General features: G+C 35.6%; 1 protein-coding gene across 3 annotated transcripts in view; it reads left to right on the forward strand.

The window, feature by feature from the left end:
• col11a1a (collagen, type XI, alpha 1a) overlaps nt 1-25,255 on the forward strand; it is a 240,558-nt gene that overhangs the window by 187,218 nt on the left and 28,085 nt on the right. For all 3 annotated transcript variants that reach the window (XM_061922326.1, XM_061922327.1, XM_061922328.1), the window contains 14 exons: nt 11-118; nt 232-285; nt 4,409-4,462; nt 4,573-4,680; nt 11,264-11,317; nt 11,395-11,448; nt 11,529-11,582; nt 11,722-11,775; nt 14,670-14,777; nt 14,870-14,923; nt 15,051-15,104; nt 15,230-15,283; nt 24,027-24,080; nt 24,155-24,262. In XM_061922326.1, the coding sequence (XP_061778310.1) occupies nt 11-118; nt 232-285; nt 4,409-4,462; nt 4,573-4,680; nt 11,264-11,317; nt 11,395-11,448; nt 11,529-11,582; nt 11,722-11,775; nt 14,670-14,777; nt 14,870-14,923; nt 15,051-15,104; nt 15,230-15,283; nt 24,027-24,080; nt 24,155-24,262 (972 nt within the window). The remainder of the gene's footprint in view (nt 1-10; nt 119-231; nt 286-4,408; nt 4,463-4,572; nt 4,681-11,263; nt 11,318-11,394; nt 11,449-11,528; nt 11,583-11,721; nt 11,776-14,669; nt 14,778-14,869; nt 14,924-15,050; nt 15,105-15,229; nt 15,284-24,026; nt 24,081-24,154; nt 24,263-25,255) is intronic.

Consider the following 25,255-nt stretch of genomic DNA (forward strand, 5'->3'; position numbering starts at 1 on the left):
CTGTGTTAAGGGAGAGAAAGGACCCCAAGGTCCAGCCGGCCGCGATGGAGTCCAGGGTCCCGTGGGTCTGCCCGGCCCCGCCGGACCCCAGGGTCCACCCGGAGAGGATGGCGATAAGGTCCGGAAGTCATCATATCACCGCAGCTTTATCATATATTTACTAAACTCCCCCCCCCCCAAAAAAAAAAAGTTGTGTGTTTTTGTTGACTTGTTGTTGGCGTGTGTTTGCAGGGAGAGGTTGGAGAACCTGGACAGAAAGGAAGCAAAGCTGATAAGGGCGAGCAAGTGGGTCCATCCTATTCCATAAAACAGGGGTCGGGAACCTTTTTGGCTGAGGGAGCCATGAAAGCCAAATATTTTAAAATGTATTTCCATGAGAGCCACATAATATGGAGAACATAGTCACCATTAATTAGTTGCTTATCAATGAATGAAATAATGAATGAAATAAGTTTATTTCGGTCATATAATCAATCAAATCAAATCAATCAACCATTGTGTGTGATCAGTTTTACAGTACATGGTATATGTATATAATAATGCACATTTACACACGAAAGAAAAGAAAAAGAGTGACCAAAAAAGGAATAGGCTGAAGCCAAAGCTTATATTTGCCTATCCTATACCTTCACAGAAAATTAGATTGCCTGGAACATCAACATAAACAAATAAATAAATCAAAAATCAATGGGATGAAAGTAATTGTTACTATATTTTATAATTTTCAATAATTTCACCTTTCAATGTTTTCTTAAACCTTACCAATGAAGTGCATGTCTTCAGCTCATCACTGAGCTTGTTCCACCATTTAACTCCTAAAATTGTAATACATTTGTATTTTATATTTGTTCTCGCTTTACCTATTTCAAAAATCGATATCCCCCGTAAATTATACTTTTCTCCTCTTAAATGAAATAGCCTGAGAATACAAGCTGGAAGGCTGTTGTTTTTTACTCGAAACATAATTTCCATTGTTTTTAAAAACACAATGTCTGAAAATTTTAATACATTTGAACTCATAAATAATGGATTGGTATGTTCATAGTAGCAGGCTTTGTGTATTATTCTAATGACCCTTTTTTGAAGTTTTATTATTGGGTCTATGTTTGTTTTGTAAACATTTCCCCAAATTTCAACACAATACGTTAAATATGGAAAAATAAAAGAATAATACAACATATGCAGGCATGTCTTATTCAGCATGTGTCTTACTTTATAAAGAATAGCAATAGATTTGGATATTTTTCCTTTTATATATTCAATATGCGGTTTCCAACACAGTTTATGATCAATTATTATTCCCAAGAATTTAGTTTCATATACTCTATCAATTTCCACATGATTTAACTTTAATTTTGCTTCACAATTTGTCCTTGCACCACTAAACACCATAAATTTTGTTTTCTTATCATTTAATGATAACTTATTAATATCAAACCATTTTTTCAGTTGAATTAACTCAACCTCCATTATCCTCAACACTTCCTTCAAGTCTTCTCCTGAACAATATACATTTGTATCATCTGCAAACATAATACATTTCAATTTATTAGATACTGAACAAATATCATTTAGGTAGAGTATAAATAACTTAGGTCACATGCAAATTAGTAACGTATTGGCGCTTAATTAGTCATTATTAAGTATTTATTAAGGCGTTATTTTGCATGGCCTTATTATACAAGCAGTAAGTCATTAATTAAGAGTCTTCCCTCAATAACCTCAGAATTATTGCCTATTAGCAGACCTCAGAATTATTGCCTATTAGCAGAGGTGGGTAGAGAAGCCAGAAATTGTACTCAAGTAAGAGTACTGTTACTTTAGAGATGTATTACTCAAGTAAAAGTAAGGAGTAGTCACCCAAATATTTACTTGAGTAAAAGTAAAAAGAATGTTGTGAATAAACTACTCAAGTACTGAGTAACTGATGAGTAACCTGATTACGGCAACAAGTAATGCACAAAAACATAAAAATAGCAATGAGCAAATTCAGAGCCAGGAATATCTCTTAAGCAACTAAAACAATAACATATTAAAATAAAATAAAATTAAGGCAAATTGACCCACAATAACTTAACAGCACCATAGGCTCAGTAGGCATTGATTGATTGATTGATTGATTGATTGAAACTTTTATTAGTAGAATGCACAGTACAGTACATATTCCCTACAATTGACCACTAAATGGTAACACCCCAATAAGTTTTTCAACGTTAATCAATTACTTAATAAATGACCAAGTCGAGGTGATCTACCTCATATATACATATATACATACACACACATATCATATGTGTCACGTGGGGGTCGCATTTTAATGCGGGATCGTTCCTCCAATGCAAACATAGACACTCCGGACAACAACTAAACGATAAGAATGATTTAATAACAAAACACTGGTACAAAAACAGACGAAAAGAAACGCGTGGCGAAAGCACAGAAGCTAATGCTAACACTAGCACAGGATCAGGTAACAAGAAATCTAGAATTACCAACGAAACAGTTGCATACCGCAAACAAGGGACCAAGCCCGACTGACGGGACAAGGCAGGCTTAAATGAGGAAGTAATTAACAAAAACAGGTGTGCGTCTGGAACCCTCAGCAGGTGAAATTAATATGTTGCCATGGTGACCAAACTGACTCACAAAAAGGTACACAAACAACAAAGGGAGTCCAAACTAACAGAAAATAACTAAACTAAACATGATCCAGACTACGGATCATGACAATGTGTATATATATATATATGTATATATATATATACATTTATATGTACAGTATATAATTTATATTTATTTATTTTGCCGTTTTTGTTGACATGTTAAAGGTGTTTTAATGAATATACATGCATGTTTAACATATAGATTCCTATCTTTCATGAAGACAAGAATATAAGTTGGTGTATTACCTGATTCTGATGACTTGCATTAATTGGAATCAGACAGTATAGTGCTGATAACGTCCACGTTTTCAAAATGGAGGAGAAAAAAAAGTTCCTCTTTTCTGTCTAATACCACATGAAAGTCGTTGGTTTTTGGCATCTTATCTGTCCAGCTTCCATATTCGTTTTTACACACTTTACAAGAAATACACGGGCGGCAAACTCCGTAGCTTGCTAGTTGGTTTGCGCTGGCTTTCGGAGACTCTTATTTTGTTAGCGCAGGCGCGATGGAGCGGCGCTTTTATTGTGAAGACAGGAACTGTGCGATCAGTCTTTAGGCTTTTGGCGGGAAGTAGGGTTGAAATAAAAAGTGTCTTTTTTCCTTTACACTTTTGATTGATTGGTTGATTGATTAAAACTTTTATTAGTAGATTGCACAGTACAGTACATATTCCGCACAATTGACCACTAAATGGTAACACCCCAATAAGTTTTTCAACGTTGATCAATTACTTAATAAATGACTAAGTCGAGGTGATCTACATCATATATATATTTATATATATATATATATATACATATATACATATATATACATTTATATATACAGTATATAATTTATATTTATTTATTTTGCCGTTTTTGTTGAAATGTTAAAGGTGTTTTAATGAACATACATGCATGTTAAACATATAGATTCCTATCTTTCATGAAGACAAGAATATAAGTTGGTGTATTACCTGATTCTGATGACTTGCATTGATTGGAATCAGACAGTATAGTGCTGATAATGTCCACGTTTTCAAATGGAGGAGAAAAAAAGTTCCTCTTTTTAAATCAAAACAAACAAAGCGTGCATTAACAGAGCGATAAAAAAAAAAAGTAGCGAGCTGATTGCAGATAAATGGAGCGGAGTAAAAGTAGCGTTTCTTCTCTATAAATATACTCAAGTAAAAGTAAAAGTAAGTTGCATAAAAACTACTCTTAGAAGTACAATTTTTCCTAAAAGTTACTCAAGTAGATGTAACGGAGTAAATGTAGCGCGTTACTACCCACCTCTGCTTATTAGTACCCCTAACCCTTATATGTTCCCCTAGTGTCCAAATAAATCTTAATTAAGTCTTTGTTACTTAGAATGTGTTCCCCATACTAAAGTGTTACCAATATTTTTTCAACAATGAACACAACTAAATGTGTGAATTTTTAAGTAAGACTAACATTTTTAGGGTATAATAATTGTCTTATTCTTTTTAATAACACTGTTATTCTGAAGCTAACTAATAATAAATTTAAAAAAAACGTATTTCCATTAATGCGACTTCTTGGATTGATGGATTAAAACGCATTAGAATGTTTTTTAATTTTGAACGTGTTAAGCAATGTCAGCTAAGATTTATCCGAGAGCCAGATGCAGTCATCAAAAGAGCCACATCTGGCTCTAGAGCCGTAGGTTCCCTACCCCTGCCATAAAAGATAAGTATGGTGCTTTTTAGAAGCATATTACTCTTATTTTTGTGTGTTCATAGGGTCCTCCTGGACCGGCTGGTCTTCAAGGTCCCATCGGTGCCCCGGGTCCTGCTGTAAGTACGCCCCCTTGATTTTAAAGACACGGTCTGAGAGAAGGACCAGTTCCGTTAACCACTGCTGCCTTGGTTTTGTTCTAAAAAAAACAAAAATTGTTGGTTCTCAGGGAGCTGATGGAGAGCCTGGTCCTAGGGGTCAGCAGGGTATGTTTGGACAGAAGGGAGATGAAGGCGCCAGAGGTTTCCCCGGACCACCTGGTCCCATCGGCCTGCAGGTTAGAACCATGTCTTCCTGGCAATGTTTATATGTAGTCGATATATATATATACACTACGGCATGGTCATCCACCTTCTGGAGACCAAGATCCATGGTCTCAGACAGAAACCAAAGCAAGATCTACCCGTGTCAACTATGTTTTGTGTGTATATATATATATATATATATGTGTGTGTGTGTGTGTATATGTATGTATGTATACATATATATATATATATATGCATGTATGTATGTATATATATTAGGGCTGGGCAACGAGTAAAAATTTTAATCGAAGTTAATCGCACTATTTCTCCGATTAATCGTGATTAACTGCGTTGTATACACAAAGACCAATAATGAATTCAAAAGTAGTGTGTAGTGCACCTTTATTGGAATATTCTCCCACATGAACAAAAGTGCCAAAACATTCTTGTGCAAACAGTAGCATTAAATAGCATTCCTTGATGAACATCAACTCATGTAAATAGCATATTAGCAAAATCAACTGCCAGGGAATTTAAGTTAACCCTTTTAGCTTATGCCACCAAGAAATATAATCTACATACAAATCTCTGAGCCACAATCATAACATCTGAACAGCAATTCTCTGAGGCATCAGACAGCTGAGAAACATTTTTTTTATCAGGGATCTTATGTTTAAAAAACCTATATTATAGGTAGTGGGCTGTTTTAGGGAATTTTTGATCAAATTATCCGTAGTAGCAATATTAATAATGTTGTGTTTATTCTGCGTAGTGCACTTAAAATAATTATGACCATATCTAGGAATTGATATGATGGGAATTTTCCGATTGTTTGCTTGGTGCTTTGATAAACTGAAGGCATCATATACATGGTACTATATTGTGATGTTATGAGCCAGGGAAAAAAAGAACTACCCTACCCAGCATGCAACAGGAGTGACGAGCATGCGCGGTAGCCCGGTATAGGTTGTGTCGCCATGACAGCATCTTGTATGTTGTGATATGCACGCTCTGAAAGTAAACGTTAAGAACTCAGCCAACACTCCTGGTCTGCATTATTCATAAATAGACAGACAACACATATACTCCGCTGCTTCACAGGCCGCTGGATGTAGCCGGCAAAGTATTCCCATGCTAGCTAGCCGGTCTAGCAAGCACGCCTCATTCAGTCCAAAACGGCCCGATCTATCCACATCCAGAATTGTCTGGCGGTCGTAAGTGATCCCGGAGTGACCACGCTGTAAGCCAGCCATGAAATTTGCAGAATTGTCCGGTATTTTTGCCAAATGTTCCATCTTTACCAAGAGCCCCTCCACGCCGGGCGACGCCATCTTGTTAAGAAAAGGCGTTAACAAAATAAAAGCATGTAAACAACATACGCAAATGTGCGATAAAATAATTGTCGGCGTTAATAGATTGATGAGTTAAGTCGTAATTAACGCATTAATTTGCCCACCCCTAATATATATATATATGTATATATATATATATATATATATATATATATATATATATATATATACGTACAGTGGGGCAAAAAAGTATTTAGTCAGCCAGCGATTGTGCAAGTTCTCCCACTTGAAATAATGACAGAGGTATGTAATTTTCATCATAGGTACACTTCAACTGTGAGAGACAGAATGTGAAAACAAAATCCAGGAATTCACATTGTAGGAATTTTAAAGACTTTATTCGTAAATTATGGTGGAAAATAAGTATGTGGTCAACCATTCAAAGCTCTCACTGATGGAAGGAGGTTTTGGCTCTAAATCTCACGATACATGGCCCCATTCATTCTTTCCTTAACACGGATCAATCGTCCTGTCCCCTTAGCAGAAAAACAGCCCCAAAGCATGATGTTTCCACCCCCATGCTTCACAGTAGGTTTGGTGTTCTTGGGATGCAACTCAGTATTCTTCTTCCTACAAACACGACGAGTTGAGTTTATACCAAAATGGATACATGGATGATACAGCAGAGGATTGGGAGAATGTCATGTGGTCAGATGAAACCAAAATAGAACTTTTTGGTATAAACTCAACTGGTGGTGTTTGGAGGAAGAAGAATACTGAGTTGCATCCCAAGAACACTATACCTACTGTGAAGCATGGGGGTGGAAACATCATGCTTTGGGGCTGTTTTTCTGCTAAGGGGACAGGACGATTGATCCGTGTTAAGGAAAGAATGAATGGGGCCATGTATCGTGAGATTTTGAGCCAAAACCTCCTTCTATCAGTGAGAGCTTTGAATGGTTGACCAAATACTTATTTTCCACCATAATATACAAATAAATTCTTTATGTGAATTCTTTTTTTTTTTTTCACATTCTGTCTCTCACAGTTGAAGTGTAACTATGATGAAAATTACAGACCTCTGTCATCATTTTAAGTGGGAGAACTTGCACAATCTGTGGCTGACTAAATACTTTTTTTGCCCCACTGTATATGTGATATTGAATAAACGTCGTTTGAGTTGTAGAATATTGGTTGGGAAATGACCAAATTTCAATGGTCAAATCAACGTCACAACCCGACATTGACTAAATGTTGTCAAAAAGGATGTTGTTTCAACGTTAGGTCTGAGTTGTAGAATGTTGGTTGGTAAATGACCAAATGTCAATGGTCAAATCAACGTCAGGAGCCAACATTGATTAAACGTCGTCAAAAAGCATGTTGTTTCAACCTTAGGTTTGAGTTGTAGAATATTGTTTGGAAAATTACCAAATTTCAATGGTGAAATCAACGTTACAACCTGACATTGAATAAACGCCAAAAAGCATGTTTCAACGTTGTATTTGAGTTGTAGAATATTGGTTGGGAAATTACCAAAATTCAACGATCAAAACAACGTCGCAACCTGACATTGAATAAACGCCAAAAAGCATGTTTCAACGTTGTATTTGAGTTGTAGAATATTGGTTGGGAAATTACCAAAATTCAACGATCAAAACAACGTTGCAACCTGACATTGAATAAACGTCGTCAAAAAACATGTTTCAACATTATATTTGAGTTTTAGAATATTGGTTGGGAAATAATGACCAAAATTCAACGATCAAAACAACGTCGCAACCTGACATTGACTAAACGTCGTCAAAAAGCATGTTGTTTCAACGTTGTATTTGTGTTGTAGAATACTAGTTGGAAAATAACCAAAATTCAATGGTCAAATCAACGTCAGAAGCCAACATTGATTAAACGTCGTCAAAAAGCATGTTGTTTCAACGTTATGTTTGAGTTGTAAATTATTGGTTGGGAAATTACAAAAATTCAACGGTCAAAACAACGTAGCAACCCTACATTGAATAACCGTCGTCAAAAAGCATGTTATTTCAACGTTATGTTTGAGTTGTAGAATATTGGTTGGGAAATGACCACATTTCAACGGTCAAATCAACGTCACGACCTGACATTGACTAAACGTTGTCAAAAAGGATGTTGTTTCAACCTTAGGTTTGAGTTGTAGAATATTGGTTGGGAAATGACCACATTTCAACGGTCAAATCAACGTCACGACCTGACATTGACTAAACGTTGTCAAAAAACATGTTGTTTCAACGTTATGTTTGAGTTGTAAAATATCGGTTGGGAAATGACCAAAATTCAACGGTCAAAAACAACGTCGCAACCTGACATTGAATAAACGTCGTCAAAAAGCACGTTGTTTCAACCTTAGGTTGGAGTTGCCCAACGTCAGGACCTAATCCACCAAGTTCTCGACGTTGTTTCAATGTCTTGTGCCCGCTGGCAGTGGTTACAGGAAACAGTGCTGTGTGCCAATAACAAACACCATTTGTATTACTGGACAGTTTTTGGGAAAAAAACAGTTTTTAATGGTGACAGTGTCGAATGTAAAATGTGTGCAAAACATGGCCACTGAAATATTTTTGAAAGGAGCTTACTGCATACGAGACTGAGAGACGAATATGTTGACGGACAGTCGAAAAGTAACTTATTTCACTCATCACTCTGGCAGTTTTGTGCATTTAAATTCAGAAAATCTTAAATTTGCAAACTTGTCATTTTTGGCGTAGATTTTTTTTTTTGCTCCAAATCGAGCAGCCCTACAATAGAGTGGTGAAAAAAGCAAATAGAGGGATGAAATGAATGGGTGATAAAAGCTGTTGGGAGGAAGATAGAAGAGGCGATCTCTGCTGACTCAACAGATGCAGGGTTGTTTCTTTGTCTCAATAATGACACCACTTCGCTGTCACAGATCCGTGCTCATTTCTCCTTAATGATGGCCGTGACAGTGGGGGCCAAAAGTGCGGGAGTGGGTGGGTTCTCCACCCGGCAACATGTTTCTTAAAATGCTGAAGGATATTTCTCCTTAATGATGATCGCGGCAGTCAAGCTTTTGCGTAGTAAGTGCGGTCAATTATTAGTGGACGTTTCCTAAAGCTCTTAGCTCTTTATGATGGTGATGGCTTTCCTTTTCTTTGGCGCACTGCAGACATGTAATTATTGTAAGCAATCCCGTCCTTCTTCAATGTATGAGACACACATGCCGTTGCTGATTCTAGAGCCAGTGTCGCCTTCACAGGTCGAGGTCACGTTTGGATTTAAGGGACCGCGTTGGTAACCGTGATGACGTAAAAACACGGGACATAAACATAACAATCGGTTTGTACATGTTGTTGAAGGTGTCAAAGGCAATGGCTTCACAGCACGCCCTTATCCTTGTCATTAGGATGAACACCATTGGATATTCGCGAGAACGTCAGCGGCTCCTGTTGTCTTCTTTACTCCGTGAAACGGGTTTAAATAGTTATTTGAGTTGTAAAGGTGGCAGACCTCTGTTGTATTTCAACGGGCGGTTGCGGTTCTGATAAAATGTTGGTTTGGGTGGACGCCGGGTGGATGACGACTTTGGTGATGCGGTTGCGGCTGATAAAATTGCCTATCCGCGCATAAATGTGTATATATATATATGTATATATATGTATACATATATATAAATGTATATATGAGGGGGCATAGCTCGGTTGGTAGAGTGGCCGTGTCAGCAACTTGAGGGTTGCAGGTTCGATGCCCGCTTGTGCCATCCTAGTTACTGCCGTTGTGTCCTTGGGCAAGACACTTTACCCACCTGCTCCCAGTGCCACCCACACTGGTTTAAATGTAACTTGGATATTGGGTTTCACTATGTAAAGCGCTTTGAGTCACTTGAGAAAAGCGCTATATAAATATAATTCACTTCACTTCAATTCACTATATATACATACATATACATACATGTATACATATATATAAATGTATATATATGTATGTGTGTATATATATATACACATATATACATACATACAAATATATATACACACACACATATATATATAAACATATATATATACATACAAATACGTACGCACGCACATATATATATATATATATATATATATATATATATACACATATATATATATATATACATATTTATATGTATATATAAATATATATTTGCATATAAAAATATGTGTGTATATATTTGTATGTATATGTGTATATATGTGTATGTATATATATATATATATATATTTATATATATATATATATATACACATACATATATACATTTATATATATATATGTATGTGTATATTTATATACTGTGTGTGTGTGCATATATATATATATATGTGTGTATATATATATATATATATATACACACATATATACACATATATATATATATATATATATATATATATATATATACACACATATATACATATATATATATATGTTAGGTCAGGAAAAAAAACACAGAGGCTATTTCATCCTTAGAAGCCTGTTTCGCAGTTTCCCTGCTCTTTAGGGGATTTTTGTAAGTACATATATTCCGCTCTACCCCAGTATTGAGCACTGTATATCTGTATATATGTATACAGAAATATATGTACTATATATGTATATGTATTTATCGCACACACATATACACTGTATATACATGTATATATGAGCATATATTCACATATATAGAAATGTATATATGTGTATGAATATACAATACATACAAATAAATATTTATACATACTGTATGTGTATATATGTATGTATTACATTCATATATATATGTATATATCGGCCTATATGTGTGTATATACTCTGTATATCGGTTAATATGTGTATATATAGGTATATATGTGTGTATATATGTATACATATTTAGGTCGACGTGTGTGTATATATACCTATATATGTATACATACAAAAAATATATATGTACATATGTATGAATATATACATATATATATATGTGTGTGGCTGTATATATATATATATATATATATATATATATATAAATATATATATATATATATATGTATGTATATATATATATATATATATATATGTATATATATATATATATATATATATATATATATATATATATATATATATATATATATGTATATATATGTATATGTATATATATATATATATATATATATATATATATATATATATATATATATATATATATATATATATATATATATATATATAATACACGCCGCCTTTGGCCCCATGGGCCGGGGTTTTATTACCCCTGTTCAATATCCATATGTGATATGATCTTGTAGGATAATAAATGTTTTGTTTTTAATCTCCTCAGGGACTTCCGGGGCCTTCTGGTGAGAAGGGCGAGAACGGTGACGTGGGCCCCATGGTAAGAAGCACCACTCTTCTTTATTTCCACCACACACAAGATGTGCTTCTTTACAAACCTGTGTTCGATCCACACAGGGTCCTCCTGGTCCCCCTGGTCCTCGAGGTCCTCAAGGTCCAAGCGGAGCCGATGTATGTACAAGTGTGATTAAACGCGAGTAATGTTGTACATTTATGTTCACGTCCGGTGAGTTTCTCCATTTTTGTTACAGGGTTCACAAGGTCCCCCTGGCGGTGTTGGCCCTGTGGGTTCCGTGGGAGAGAAGGTCGGTGTCCGCGTTTGTAGTTACGCTCAATTATTTGCTGCTGTTCAGTTTCAAATAGATTTATAGTGAGCGGCATTTTAGTCTAGTTTGGAGCTCGTTTAGGTTCGATGTTTTGTCACTGATGGGTGTGATTTTGCAGGGTGAACAAGGTGAGGCTGGGAACCCAGGACCCCCTGGAGAGCCTGGTACTGGGGTAAGTCCACTCTACTTTGGTGCAAAACACAAACGTTCAAAACAGTTTTGCAGCGCACACTTTTATTAGCAATGACACTTTGTTCAAAAAATAAATCCTTACACATATCGTAATTACAATTATTTCTTAAGATTCAGCTTGCCAAATAGTGAGCCTATCAATTTGTCGCACACTTACAACCTCTAAAGGCCTAGTGGCCACATGCGTGTACAGCACCTTTTAGCTCTTATTTCCAAAATTGTGCACACTACTGAATTGGGGTCTTATGGCCACTTATGTGGACACTTATACTGCCATCTGGTGGTGTCAGAAGAGTATAACATACAATGGAATTTAAATTTAAAAAAGTGTAAAAATAAGAATTAGCATGTCACTAAACATGAAGTACACGTTTGTGTACTTATGCACTAAGTACATCATATCAAAAGATGATTCTTACTTTTTATTCTAAGTAGGGTCCAGTAAGCCCAAATAGCAAAGAAAAATAAAAAAAAAGCATGTAAACAAAAAGCTTGGGGCCTTAAGGGGTTAAAATAAGGCTCAAAATAAGTATCGGAAATGTGAGTAAAATCAATTGACAATGTTTTCTACATTTAAGTGATTTACAAAACCCAAAAGCAGTGAAGTTGGCAATGATTCTCTAATCCTTTTTAACTTATATTCAATTGAATAGACTGCAAAGACAAGATACTTAACATTCGAATAGTTATTTTTTGCAAATATTCGCTCATTTGGAATTTGATGCCTGCAACATGTTTCAAAAAAGCTGGCAAAAAAAAAGGCAAAAAAGACTGATAAAGTTGAGGGATGCTCATCAAACACTTATTTGGAACATCCCACAGGTGAACAGGCTAATTGGGAACAGGTGGGTGCCATGATTGGGTATAAAAGCAGCTTCCATGAAAGGGTCACCAATTTGTCAACAAATGCCTGAGCAAATTGTTTAAGAACAACATTTCTCGACCAGCTTTTGCAAGGAATTTAGGGATTTCAACATCTACGGTCCATAATATCATCAAAAGGTTTATAGAATCTGGAGAAATCACTGCACCTAAGCGGCAAGGCTGAAAAACAACATTGAATGCCCGAGACCTTCGATCCCTCAGGCGGTACTGCATCAAAAACCGACATCAGTGTGTAAAGGATATCGCCACATGGGCTCAGGAACACTTCAGAAAATCACTGTCAGTACTACAGTTCGTCGCTACATCTGTAAATGTGAGTTAAAAGCTTCGCTGGACCCAAGCTCCACAACGGAGACCCGGGACTGTTAAACAGTTTAAGCTGTACATCAAACAATCAATCAATCAATCAATGTTTATTTATATAGCCCCAAATCACAAATGTCTCAAAGGACTGCACAAATCATTACGACTACGACATCCTCGGAAGAACCCACAAAAGGGCAAGGAAAACTCACACCCAGTGGGCAGGGAGAATTCACATCCAGTGGGACGCCGGTGACAATGCTGACTATGAGAAGCCTTGGAGAGGACCTCAGATGTGGGCAACCCCCCCCCATAGGGGACCGAAAGCAATGGATGTCGAGCGGGTCCAACATGATACTGTGAAAGTTCAATCCATAGTGGCTCCAACACAGCCGCGAGAGTTCAGTTCAAAGCGGATCCAAGACAGCAGCGAGAGTCCCGTCCACAGGAAACCATCCCAAGCGGAGGCGGATCAGCAGCGTAGAGATGTCCCAAACCGATACACAGGCGAGCGGTCCATCCTGGGTCCCGACGAGCGGTCCATCCTGGGTCTCAACTCAGGACAGCCAGTACTTCATCCATGGTCATCGGACCGGACCCCCTCCACAAGGGAGGCGGGGACATAGGAGAAAAAAGAAAAGAAGCGGCAGATCAACTGGTCTAAAAAGGAGGTCTATTTAAAGGCTAGAGTATACAGATGAGTTTTAAGGTGAGACTTAAATGCTTCTACAAGAATGGGAAATAATTCCACTTGAAAACCTTCAAAACTGTTCTCCTCAGTTCCCAAACGTTTACTGAGTGTTGTTTAAAGGAAAGGCCATGTAACACAGTGGTAAAAATGCCCTTTTTTGCAATGTGTTGCTGCCAGTAAATCTTAAGTTAATTATTATTAGCAAAAAGAAAAAAAATGTTCTCTGTTGGAACATTAAATATCTTGTGTTTGCAGTCTATTCAATTTAATATAAGTTCAAAAAGGATTAGCAAATTATTGTATTCTGTTTTTATTTACGAATTACACAACATGCCAACTTAACTGTTTCTGTATGGTAAGCTCGACAAAATATTGAAATCACGTTGATTTTTCAGTCAAAATTATTAGATTTTTGGTAGAAGGATCTCAGACACTATTTATATTGTGATACATCAGTGATTAATCTTCTTCAAATTTCAGTTTAGTGTAATTTTTCCAGATTAGTTCTAAAAATTTGTTCCAAATTAGTTAACTTCTAATTTCATTTGTTAGTATTATTATTTCTTTTTCACACAGCGACTCACTAATATTCTTTGAACAGCGTAAATTACACTGGATTCTAAAGAGTGCTGTCAAACAGTATTTTTAAGGGTAGTCATCACACTTTGGAATTCAGATTTATCACGATTAATCTCAGTAAATTACCTGCTTGCATAATTAAAATGTGGTCTCAGAAACCCAATATTTTGACACGGATGCCATACCCAAACATTTTCAAAAAGTTTTACCAGAATGCACTCCATTTATTTGCTCATATTTTTATGCCAAAACCAAATGTTAACCCTAAACTCCCGTCGGGGCGTATTTTAAATCCACGTTTTTCCAGAGCGCAATTAGTTTGACTTTCTTTAGTCATCTTAGCCTTACTTTTGACTTAGAGTTACAAACCGGAACACCTGACCCCTAAAAACATTCCATCCCCCTCCCCGTAACAGGGACCCAAAGGCGAGAGAGGAGAGAAGGGAGAAGCCGGACCCCCTGGTGCTTCCGGCCCCGCAGGCGCCAAAGGACCCCCCGGAGATGACGGTCCGAAGGGTAACCCTGTAAGTTCGCTCCAAGGTTTTCTTCCCTGGGAGACAATCAACCCGGTCCCCGTTTCGTCAGTTCACGCATCTCGTGTGCTTCTTTCCTAAAGGGGCCCGTCGGATTCCCCGGAGACACGGGTCCTCCCGGAGAGCCAGGTGTCGCGGTGAGTCTAGCATTAACCACATATTTGATGTGGATTTCGAACTTTTACTGAGCAATTAAAATGCTTATATTTGAAAATAAAAACACCTTTTCTGATATTTTCCATGGATATATTATTTTTTTTACAGGGAACAGACGGAGAATCGGGAGAAAAGGGAGAAGATGGTGAAGCTGGTCAGCCGGTAAGTTATATTTTATTGGCTATAGAGTCAATGGTAGCACAACATGACTTTTTCTTTGCTTTTTTTTGGACAGTTTTGATGTTTCTTACAGTTTTAAAATAAGGATTTTCTGTGTTTATCTCCAGGGACCTCCGGGTCCGTCAGGTGAAGCCGGTCCACCTGGACCCCCGGGCAAGCGTGTAAGTCTTTGACCGTTACAACCATCCATACCTTCTTTGCCATTGCAATAATCCAGGTTAGCATATATTTTTTTGGAGGTATGTACAGTAAGGCCTTGTTGACGGATTTTTTTCTTGCCAATGCGAACCGTACCATTGCGATTTTTTTCAAATCCGACCCATATGTGTATCCGATAAGTCTGCAGCAGTCTGAAGGATCGGTTCGCGTTCATCCAAGCAATACCTCGTCAAAAAGATATAAGCGTCAAAATTGTTAGCCAAGCTAGTAAACAATTGCAAGATACATAGCAGAGAAACGAACAGAAAATCAATAGTCATTGCGTCAAACTTCCTTCTTAATTGAGAGTATGTGAAAATTCGACATTTACTGTGTTTACCTCCGTGAGGACCACCTTAATGTTTTGTAATCATTAAGAAATATCAAGCAGCTAAAATGTGCCAAACATGGATAAGTGTAGGGACTGTTTTTATTTGTAATTTAGAATTTATTTTGGGTGATTGGACGTTTTTTTTAATAATAATATCCAAACAGTTCAGTGACCATTTTGTGATGACTAGGGAAGGTTGTTTACATTGAGTGAAAGTAGTCAAACTGGTAAACAATTGCAAGATACATAGCAGACAAATGAACAGAAAATCAATAGTCAATCCGTCAAACTTCCTTCTTAATTTTCTACACGCAATAATTCACAATTGTAATAATATATGTATAAAAAACTGGATATTAAGAGTATGTGAAAATTCAACATTTACTGTGTTTACTTCCGTGAGGACCACCTTAATGTTTTGTAATCATTAAGAAATATTAAGCAGCTAAAATGTGCCAAACATGGATAAGTGTAGAGACTGTTTTTCTTTGTAATTTAGAATTTATTTTGGGTGATTGGACGTTGTTTTTAATAATAATATCCAAAAGGTTCAGTGACCATTTTGTGATGACTAGGGAAGGTTGTTTACATTGAGTGAAACTAGTCAAACTAGTAAACAATCGCAAGATACATAGCAGACAAATGAACAGAAAATCAATAGTCAATCCGTCAAACTTCCTTCTTAATTTTCTACACGCAATAATTCACAATTGTAATAAAATATGTATAAAAAAGTGGATATTAAGAGTATGTGAAAATTCAACATTTTCTGTGTTTACTTCCGTAAAGACCACCTTAATGTTTTGTAATCATTAAGAAATATCAAGCAGCTAAAATGTGCCAAACATGGATAAGTGTAGAGACTGTTTTTCTTTGTAATTTAGTATTTATTTTGGGTGATTGGACGTTTTTTTTAATAATAATATCCAAAAAGTTCAGTGACCATTTTGTGATGACTAGGGAAGGTTGTTTACATTGAGTGAAAGTAGTCAAACTGGTAAACAATTGCAAGATACATAGCAGACAAATGAACAGAAAATCAATAGTCATTGCGTCAAATTTCCTTCTTAATTGAGAGTATGTGAAAATTCGACATTTACTGTGTTTACTTCCGTGAGGACCACCTTAATGTTTTGTAATCATTAAGAAATATCAAGCAGCTAAAATGTGCCAAACATGGATAAGTGTAGAGACTGTTTTTCTTTGTAATTTAGAATATATTTTGGGTGATTGGACGTTTTTTTTAATAATAATATCCAAACAGTTCAGTGACCATTTTGTGATGACTAGGGAAGGTTGTTTACATTGAGTGAAACTAGTCAAACTAGTAAACAATTGCAAGATACATAGCAGACAAATAAACAGAAAATCAATAGTCATTGCGTCATACTTCCTTCTTAATTGAGAGTATGTGAAAAATTCGACATTTACTGTGTTTACTTCCGTAAGGACCACCTTAATGTTTTGTAATCATTAAGAAATATTAAGCAGCTAAAATGTGTCAAACATGGATAAGTGTAGAGACTGTTTTTCTTTGTAATTTTGAATTTATTTTGGGTGATTGGACATTTTTTTAACAATGATATCCAAAAAGTTCAGTGAAAATTGTGTGATGACTAGGGAAGGTTGTTTACATTGAGTGAAAGTAGTCAAACTGGTAAACAATTGCAAGATACAAAGCAGACAAATGAACAGAAAATCAATCAATTCGTCAAACTTCCTTCTTAATTTTTTACACGCAATAATTCACAATTGTATTAATATATATATATATATATATATATATATATATATATATATATATATATATATATATATATATATATATATGTATGTATATATATATAAAACTGGATATTAAGAGTATGTGAAAATTTAACGATTACTGTGTTCCGTGAGGACCACCATAATGTTTTGTAATCATTAAGAAATATGAAGCAGCTAAAATGTGCCAAACATGGATAAGTGTAGAGACTGTTTTGCATTTTTCCCATCGTGTTTTGTAATTTAGAGTTTATTTTAAGTGAATGGCCGTTTTCTTTTTTTATAATATCCACAAAGTTCAGTGACCATTTTGTGCTGTTTGGATTTTTTTTTTGCACCATGACTAGGGAAGGTTGTTTGCATTGAACCAAACTAGTAAACAACTGCAAGATACAGAGCAAACAAATGAACAGAACATCAATCGTCAATGCGTCAAACTTCCTTATTAATTTTCTACACGCAATAATTCACAATTTTATTAATATATATATATATATATATATATATATATATATATATATATATATATATATAAAACTGGATATCAAGAGTGTGTGAAAATTCAACATTTACCGTGTTTACTTCCGTAAGGACCACCTTAATGTTTTGTAATCATTAAGAAACATTAAGCAGATAAAATGTGCCAAACATGGATAAGTGTAGAGACTGTTTTGCATTTTTCCCATTGTGCTTTGTAATTTAGAGTTTATTTTGTGTGAATGGGCGTTTTTTTTAAATAATATCCACAAAGTTCAGTGACCATTTTGTGCTGTTTGGATTTTTTTTTTTTTTTGCACCATGACTAGGGAAGGTTGTTTGCATTGAACCAAACTAGTAAACAATTGCAAGAAACAGAGCAAACAAATGAACAGAACATCAATCGTCAATGCGTCAAACTTCCTAATTAATTTTCTCCACGCAATAATTCACAATTTTATAAATATATATATATAGTTTTGTAATCATTAAGAAATATCAAGCAGCTAAAATGTGCCAAACATGGATAAGTGTAGAGACTGTTTTGCATTTTTCCCGTTGTGCTTTGTAATTTAGAGTTTATTTTAAGTGAATGGACGTTTTTTTTAATAATATCCACAAAGTTCAGTGACCATTTTGTGCTGTTTGGATATTTTATTTTGCACCATGACTAGGGAAGGTTATTTGCATTGAGCCAAACTTGCCAGACTAGTAAACAATTGCAAAATACAGAGCAAATAAATGAACAGAACATCAATCGTCAATGCGTCAAACTTCCTTATTCATTTTCTACACGCAATAATTCACAATTTTATTAATATATATATATATATATATATATATATATATATATATATAAAACTGGATATTAAGAGTATGTGAAAATTCAACATTTACTGTGTTTACTTCCGTAAGGACCACCTTAATGTTTTGTAATCATTAAGAAATATTAACCACCTAAAATGTGCCAAACATGGATAAGTGTAGAGACTGTTTTGCATTTTTCCCATCGTGGTTTGTAATTTAGAGTTTATTTTGGGTGAATTGACTTTTTTTTTTAATAATATCCACAAAGTTCAGTGACCATTTTGTGCTGTTTGGATTTTTTTTTTTGCACCATGACTAGGGAAGGTTGTTTGCATTGAACCAAACTGGTAAACAATTGCAAGATACAGAGCAAACAAATGAACAGAACATCAATCGTCAATGCGTCAAACTTCCTTATTAATTTTCTACACGCAATAATTCACAATTTTATAAATATATATATATAGTTTTGTAATCATTAAGAAATATCAAGCAGCTAAAATGTGCCAAACATGGATAAGTGTAGAGACTGTTTTGCATTTTTCCCATTGTGCTTTGTAATTTAGAGTTTATTTTGGGTGAATGAACTTTTTTTTTTAAATTATATCCACAAAGTTCAGTGACCATTTTGTGCTGTTTGGATATTTTATTTTGCACCATGACTAGGGAAGGTTATTTGCATTGAGCCAAACTTGCCAAACTAGTAAACAATTGCAAAATACAGAGCAAATACATGAACAGAACATCAATCGGCAATGCGTCAAACTTCCTTATTAATTTTCTACACGCAATAATTCACAATTTTATAAATATATATATATATAGTTTTGTAATCATTAAGAAATATCAAGCAGCTAAAATGTGCCAAACATGGATACGTGTAGAGACTGTTTTTCTTTGTAATTCAGAATTTATTTTGGGTGATTGGACGTTTTTTTAATAATAATATCCAAAAAGTTCAGTGACCATTTTGTGATGACTAGGGAAGGTTGTTTACATTGAGAGAAACTAGTCAAACAGGTAAACAATTGCAAGATACATAGCAGACAAATGAACAGAAAATCAATAGTCATTGCATCAAACTTCCTTCGTAATTGAGAGTATGTGAAAATTCGACATTTTCTGTGTTTACTTCCGTGATGACAACCTTAATGTTTTGTAATCATTAAGAAATATCAAGCAGTTAAAATGTGCCAAACATGGATAAGTGTAGGGACTGTTTTTCTTTGTAATTTAGTATTTATTTTGGGTGATTGGACATTTTTTTAACAATGATATCCAAAAAGTTCAGTGAAAATTTTGTGATGACTAAGGAAGGTTGTTTACATTGAGTGAAAGTAGTCAAACTGGTAAACAATTGCAAGATACATAGCAGACAAATGAACAGAAAATCAATCAATTCGTCAAACTTCCTTCTTAATTTTCTACACGCAATAATTCACAATTGTATTAATATATTTCAACATTTACTGTGTTTACTTCCGTAAGGACCATCATAATGTTTTGTAATCATTAAGAAATATGAAGCATCTAAAATGTGCCAAACATGGATAAGTGTAGAGACTGTTTTGCATTTTTCCCATCGTGTTTTGTAATTTAGAGTTTATTTTAAGTGAATGGCCGTTTTCTTTTTTTATAATATCCACAAAGTTCAGTGACCATTTTGTGCTGTTTGGAATTTTTTTTTTGCACCATGACTAGGGAAGGTTGTTTGCATTGAACCAAACTAGTAAACAATTGCAAGATACAGAGCAAACAAATGAACAGAACATCAATCGTCAATGCGTCAAACTTCCTTATTAATTTTCTACACGCAATAATTTAACATTTTATTAATATATATATATATATATATATAAAACGAGATAGGCGCCAGCGCCCCCCGTGACCCCGAAAGGGAATAAGCGGTAGGAAATGGATGGATATATAAAACTGGATATCAAGAGTGTGTGAAAATTCAACATTTACCGTGTTTACTTCCGTAAGGACCACCTTAATGTTTTGTAATCATTAAGGAATATCAAGCAGCTAAAATGTGCCAAACATGGATAAGTGTAGAGACTGTTTTGCATTTTTCCTATTGTGCTTTGTAATTTAGAGTTTATTTTGGGTGAATGAACTTTTTTTTTTAATGATATCCACAAAGTTCAGTGACCATTTTGTGCTGTTTGGATTTTTTTTTTTTGCACCATGACTAGGGAAGGTTGTTTGCATTGAGCCAAACTTGCCAAACTAGCAAACAATTGCAAAATACAGAGCAAATAAATGAACAGAACATCAATCGTCAATGCGTCAAACTTCCTTATTCATTTTCTACACGCAATAATTCACAATTTTATAAATTTATATAAATATAAAGTTTTGTAATCATTAAGAAATATCAAGCAGCTAAAATGTGCCAAACATGGATAAGTGTAGAGACTGTTTTGCATTTTTCCCATTGTGCTTTGTAATTTAGAGTTTATTTTGGGTGGATGGACGTTTTTTTTAATAATATCCACAAAGTGCAGTGACCATTTTGTGCTGTTTGGATTTTTTTTTTTTGCACCATGACTAGGGAAGGTTGTTTGCATTGAGCCAAACTTGCCAAACTAGTAAACAATTGCAAAATACAGAGCAAATAAATGAACAGAACATCAATCGTCAATGCGTCAAACTTCCTTATTCATTTTCTACACGCAATAATTCACAATTTTATAAATATATATATATATATAGTTTTGTAATCATTAAGAAACATCAAGCAGCTAAAATGTGCCAAACATGGATAAGTGTAGAGACTGTTTTGCATTTTTCCCATCATACTTTGTAATTTCGAATTAGGATGTTTTTTTAGTAACATTTTGCGCTGGTCAAATTTTTTTTTTTTGCACCATGACTAGGGAAGGTTGTTTGCATTGGGTCTTATCAATAAATTCTGCGAATTCATAGCTTAATATAAGGTCAGTGGCCACAAAGAACTCGTGTTGTCTACTAACAAGCAGAATTAAAACTGTTACACTTTTAAAATGAATGCAATGCAATGCTTATTCAACTCATTCCATCTTTTGGGCCGATTTAAGGACATCGCATTTATTTTCGTAATTTGAACGACCAGAATTTGACAAAGAAAAAATCAGAATTTGACATTTTAACCTAGAGTGAAGTGTGTTGGCTCTGCTCCCAGTCTTGTCACGCTTGCAGTTAAGCACAGGAGATTCATTCTAATTAAAAATAACAAAGTTGGGGATTTAAGAAGAAAAGGCTTCACTTTAGGGGAGAATGAAAGCCATTTCTAAGCCTGCTGGGATATGAGCATTGTAATATATATATATATATATATATATCTGGAATCCTTTTTTTTTTCCTCTCTATAATGGAAAATTGCTTATCAAGAAATGGATCCAAGGGCTGTAAATCCCCGTGAAGCCATGTGAGAGTGGGAGACGGACCCAGTGTGACACATTATTGATTTCATGCTGCTTGTCCGACAACAGTGGCGAGACCGATGTACAAACAGGGTTGTTTGATTGTTGTTATGCTGTTTGGATTATTGAGGAATATGAGGGAGATCCTGGAAGGCTCATAACCACCTTTGTTAGCGATCCTTGATGTCTAATACAGACTTAAACTGTTCTCTCTATATATATATATATATATGTATGTATATATGTATATATATATACTGCTCTGCACACTCTTGGCATTCTCTTGATGAGCTTCAATAAATGGTCACCTGAAAGGGTTTTCTTTTCACAGGTGTGTTTGAAGCTCATGGAGAGTATGCCAAGTTTGTGCAAAGCAGTAATCAGAGAGCAAAGGGTGGCTATTTTGAAGAAACTAGAATATAAAACATGTTTTCAGTTTTTTTGTTAAGTACATACTGTAACTCTGCATGTGTTCATTCATAGTTTTGATGCCTTCAGTGACAATCTACAATGTAAAGAGTTGTGAAAACGAAAAAAAAACAAAAAACATACAGTTTTTGGTTTGTTTGAAGTTAAAAGTCCCTTATAAAGTCGGTCCCATGGTAACGATACACCCACCCAAACAGTTTCTACAGTTGTGCTCATAAGTTTACATACCCTGGGAGGATTTATGATTTATTGGCCATTCTTCAGGGAATATGAATGATAACACTTTTGTGTTGTCATTCATATTATATTTATTTATTTTTTGTTTTTATTCAGTCATTGGTGGAGCATAATATATATATATATACTTTTTTTATTTTATTTTATTTATTTATTTATTTTTTTTACAATTGTTTTTAACATGGCTGTGCAGCACTTTGGAAACGTTATTGTTGTTTAAACGTGCTATATAAATAAAGTGGATTGGATTGGATTGGAAGAAAAATGGGCTGCATGGTCGAGTCGCCAGAAGAAAGCCATCACTCTAAATCACTCAGTTCCAGAAGTTTTCAGGTTTGTCTCTGTACTGTTTGGCGTAATGTAAGTGGGATACTTTGTGACATTTGCGCAGAAATTGCTTTCTTCTGGCGACTCGACCATGCAGCCCATTCTTTTCTTCAAGCACCTTATTATTGTGCATCTTGAAACAGCCACGCCACAATTTTCTAGAGAAGTTATTTGTGGATTTTTCTTTGCATCTCGAACAATTTTCCCGGCAGTTGTGGCTTGAAATCTTTGCGGGTCTAACTGAATCTTTTGTAGTTTTGATTTAAAAAGAGTAAACACGGTTGTTTGCCGATAAATAGCTTCACATAACCATTAAGCATGAGTGGAAGGGAGGTTTTTGTGTTATCATTCACATTCTCTGAAGAATGGCCAGGAAATCATAAATTCTCCCTTATGAGCACAACAATATATATATATATATATTTTTTTTTTTTTTTCTGCTCATGAAGAAGCTGACCAGTTTCCAAGTGAACAGACCACAAGCAGATTAAAGCTTGGAGGCAAGAATGGCAGGAGGGGGCTTCAATTCCGCCTACCGATCGATAAGCACTCCAGCTTTGGCGGACCACTCGGACGGAGTGCAGTTTGGTAAAAAAAAAAACGAGTTGAAGGGGAAAAAAAATTCTAAAAAGACGGCCGTGCTTTTCAATGCTGCGTCTCGACACCACTAAAGTGGCGTTGGAGAACGCCGGATCCTCTTAACGCTTTCAATTGTCTGGTCGTTCCTGTCTTGGTTGGACTCCTTTCGAAAGGTCAGTGGTGTTCAACAGTGCTTGCTGGGGAGAATTCACGATCCTATGCCAGTCATGCCTAATACAAAATGTTTTTGAAAGGTCAAAAACAAGGTAACATTCACCACCTGTCTGGTTGCGTCACATGATTTGAAAAGGATTTTTTTTAAAAACCCAATCCTGTCGTCCTTCCCAGGGACCTCCGGGAGCTGCCGGTGCTGAGGGCCGACAGGGAGAAAAGGGCGCTAAGGTATAACAAAAAATTTATTAGTAGTGTTTTTCACCGCCCAGTACAGATTTGCAGCTATTTTTCTCCATTTGCAGGGTGAAGCTGGGTCTGAGGGTCCGGCTGGTAAAACGGGACCCGTCGGGCCTCAGGGACCTGCCGGAAAGCCTGGTCCGGAGGGTCTACGTGGAATCCCCGGCCCAGTTGTAAGTCCGAACACCAACATACAGAACTTTGTATTCCTTTTACTGGAATTGGAAATCGATTGACCAAAAAATTGGTTGCGGTTAGGGGTGTCCGATAATGGCTTTTTTGCCAATATCCGATATTGTCCAATTTTTAATTACCGATTCCGATATCAACCGATACCGATGTATACAGTCGTGGAAGTAACACATTTGTCAGGTTCAAACACTGATGACATCTATTAAACAGACAAGAAGCAAGGAACCATGCAGAGACAGAGTTCAATTTCGCTCATGAGGAGAACGCATGGAGCTGCACACTTAGTCACAGTCTCGCGTCGCTCTATTTATTCAGGAGCTCCATAGTCAACATCGCTGAGGCCGCCTCTAAAAGGAGTGGTCACATGTATTATGCAAAGCAGGTCCAGTACGCACAATATGTGACGGAATGTGCTGGGGCCTTGTGATTTCCTTGTTTCTGCTTCGTCTGCGCGCTGTCATCTTATCTTTGTTGAGGTGCTTGAAGTCTTTGGCTGTTAGCGGGCTAAAACAACGATAATATTGTACAGGATTGCTTATTATTTTTATTGGACAGTAGTCTGTTTATTTCAATTGTTAGTTTTTACTTTATTACCTCTTGTGTTATTTATTTTTACCCCATATTTGTTCCCACTACCGCACCTTACGTTGGAGTCCTTAATTTCGTTGTATGCAAATATAATGACAATAATGTCCATTCTATTCTATTCTATCCCTCAGACAATAAGTTTTTGTCCTTGCACAGATAGAAAACATGCAGCTCGAGCACAATAGCTAATAACTATAGCAACAGACTTTAAGCATACTGAAGTTGATTATTATGATTATTCTAACAACAATATTATGCCTAAATTTGTTGTGATGCCCTGCTGGATGCATTAAACGATGTAACAAAGTTTTCCAAACATAAATCAACTCAAGTTATGGAAAATAAAATGCCAACATGGCACTGCCAGATTTATTATTGAAGTCACA

This window comes from Nerophis ophidion, linkage group LG15, assembly GCF_033978795.1.
Source record: "Nerophis ophidion isolate RoL-2023_Sa linkage group LG15, RoL_Noph_v1.0, whole genome shotgun sequence".
NCBI classification, from domain to species: Eukaryota; Metazoa; Chordata; class Actinopteri; order Syngnathiformes; family Syngnathidae; genus Nerophis; species Nerophis ophidion.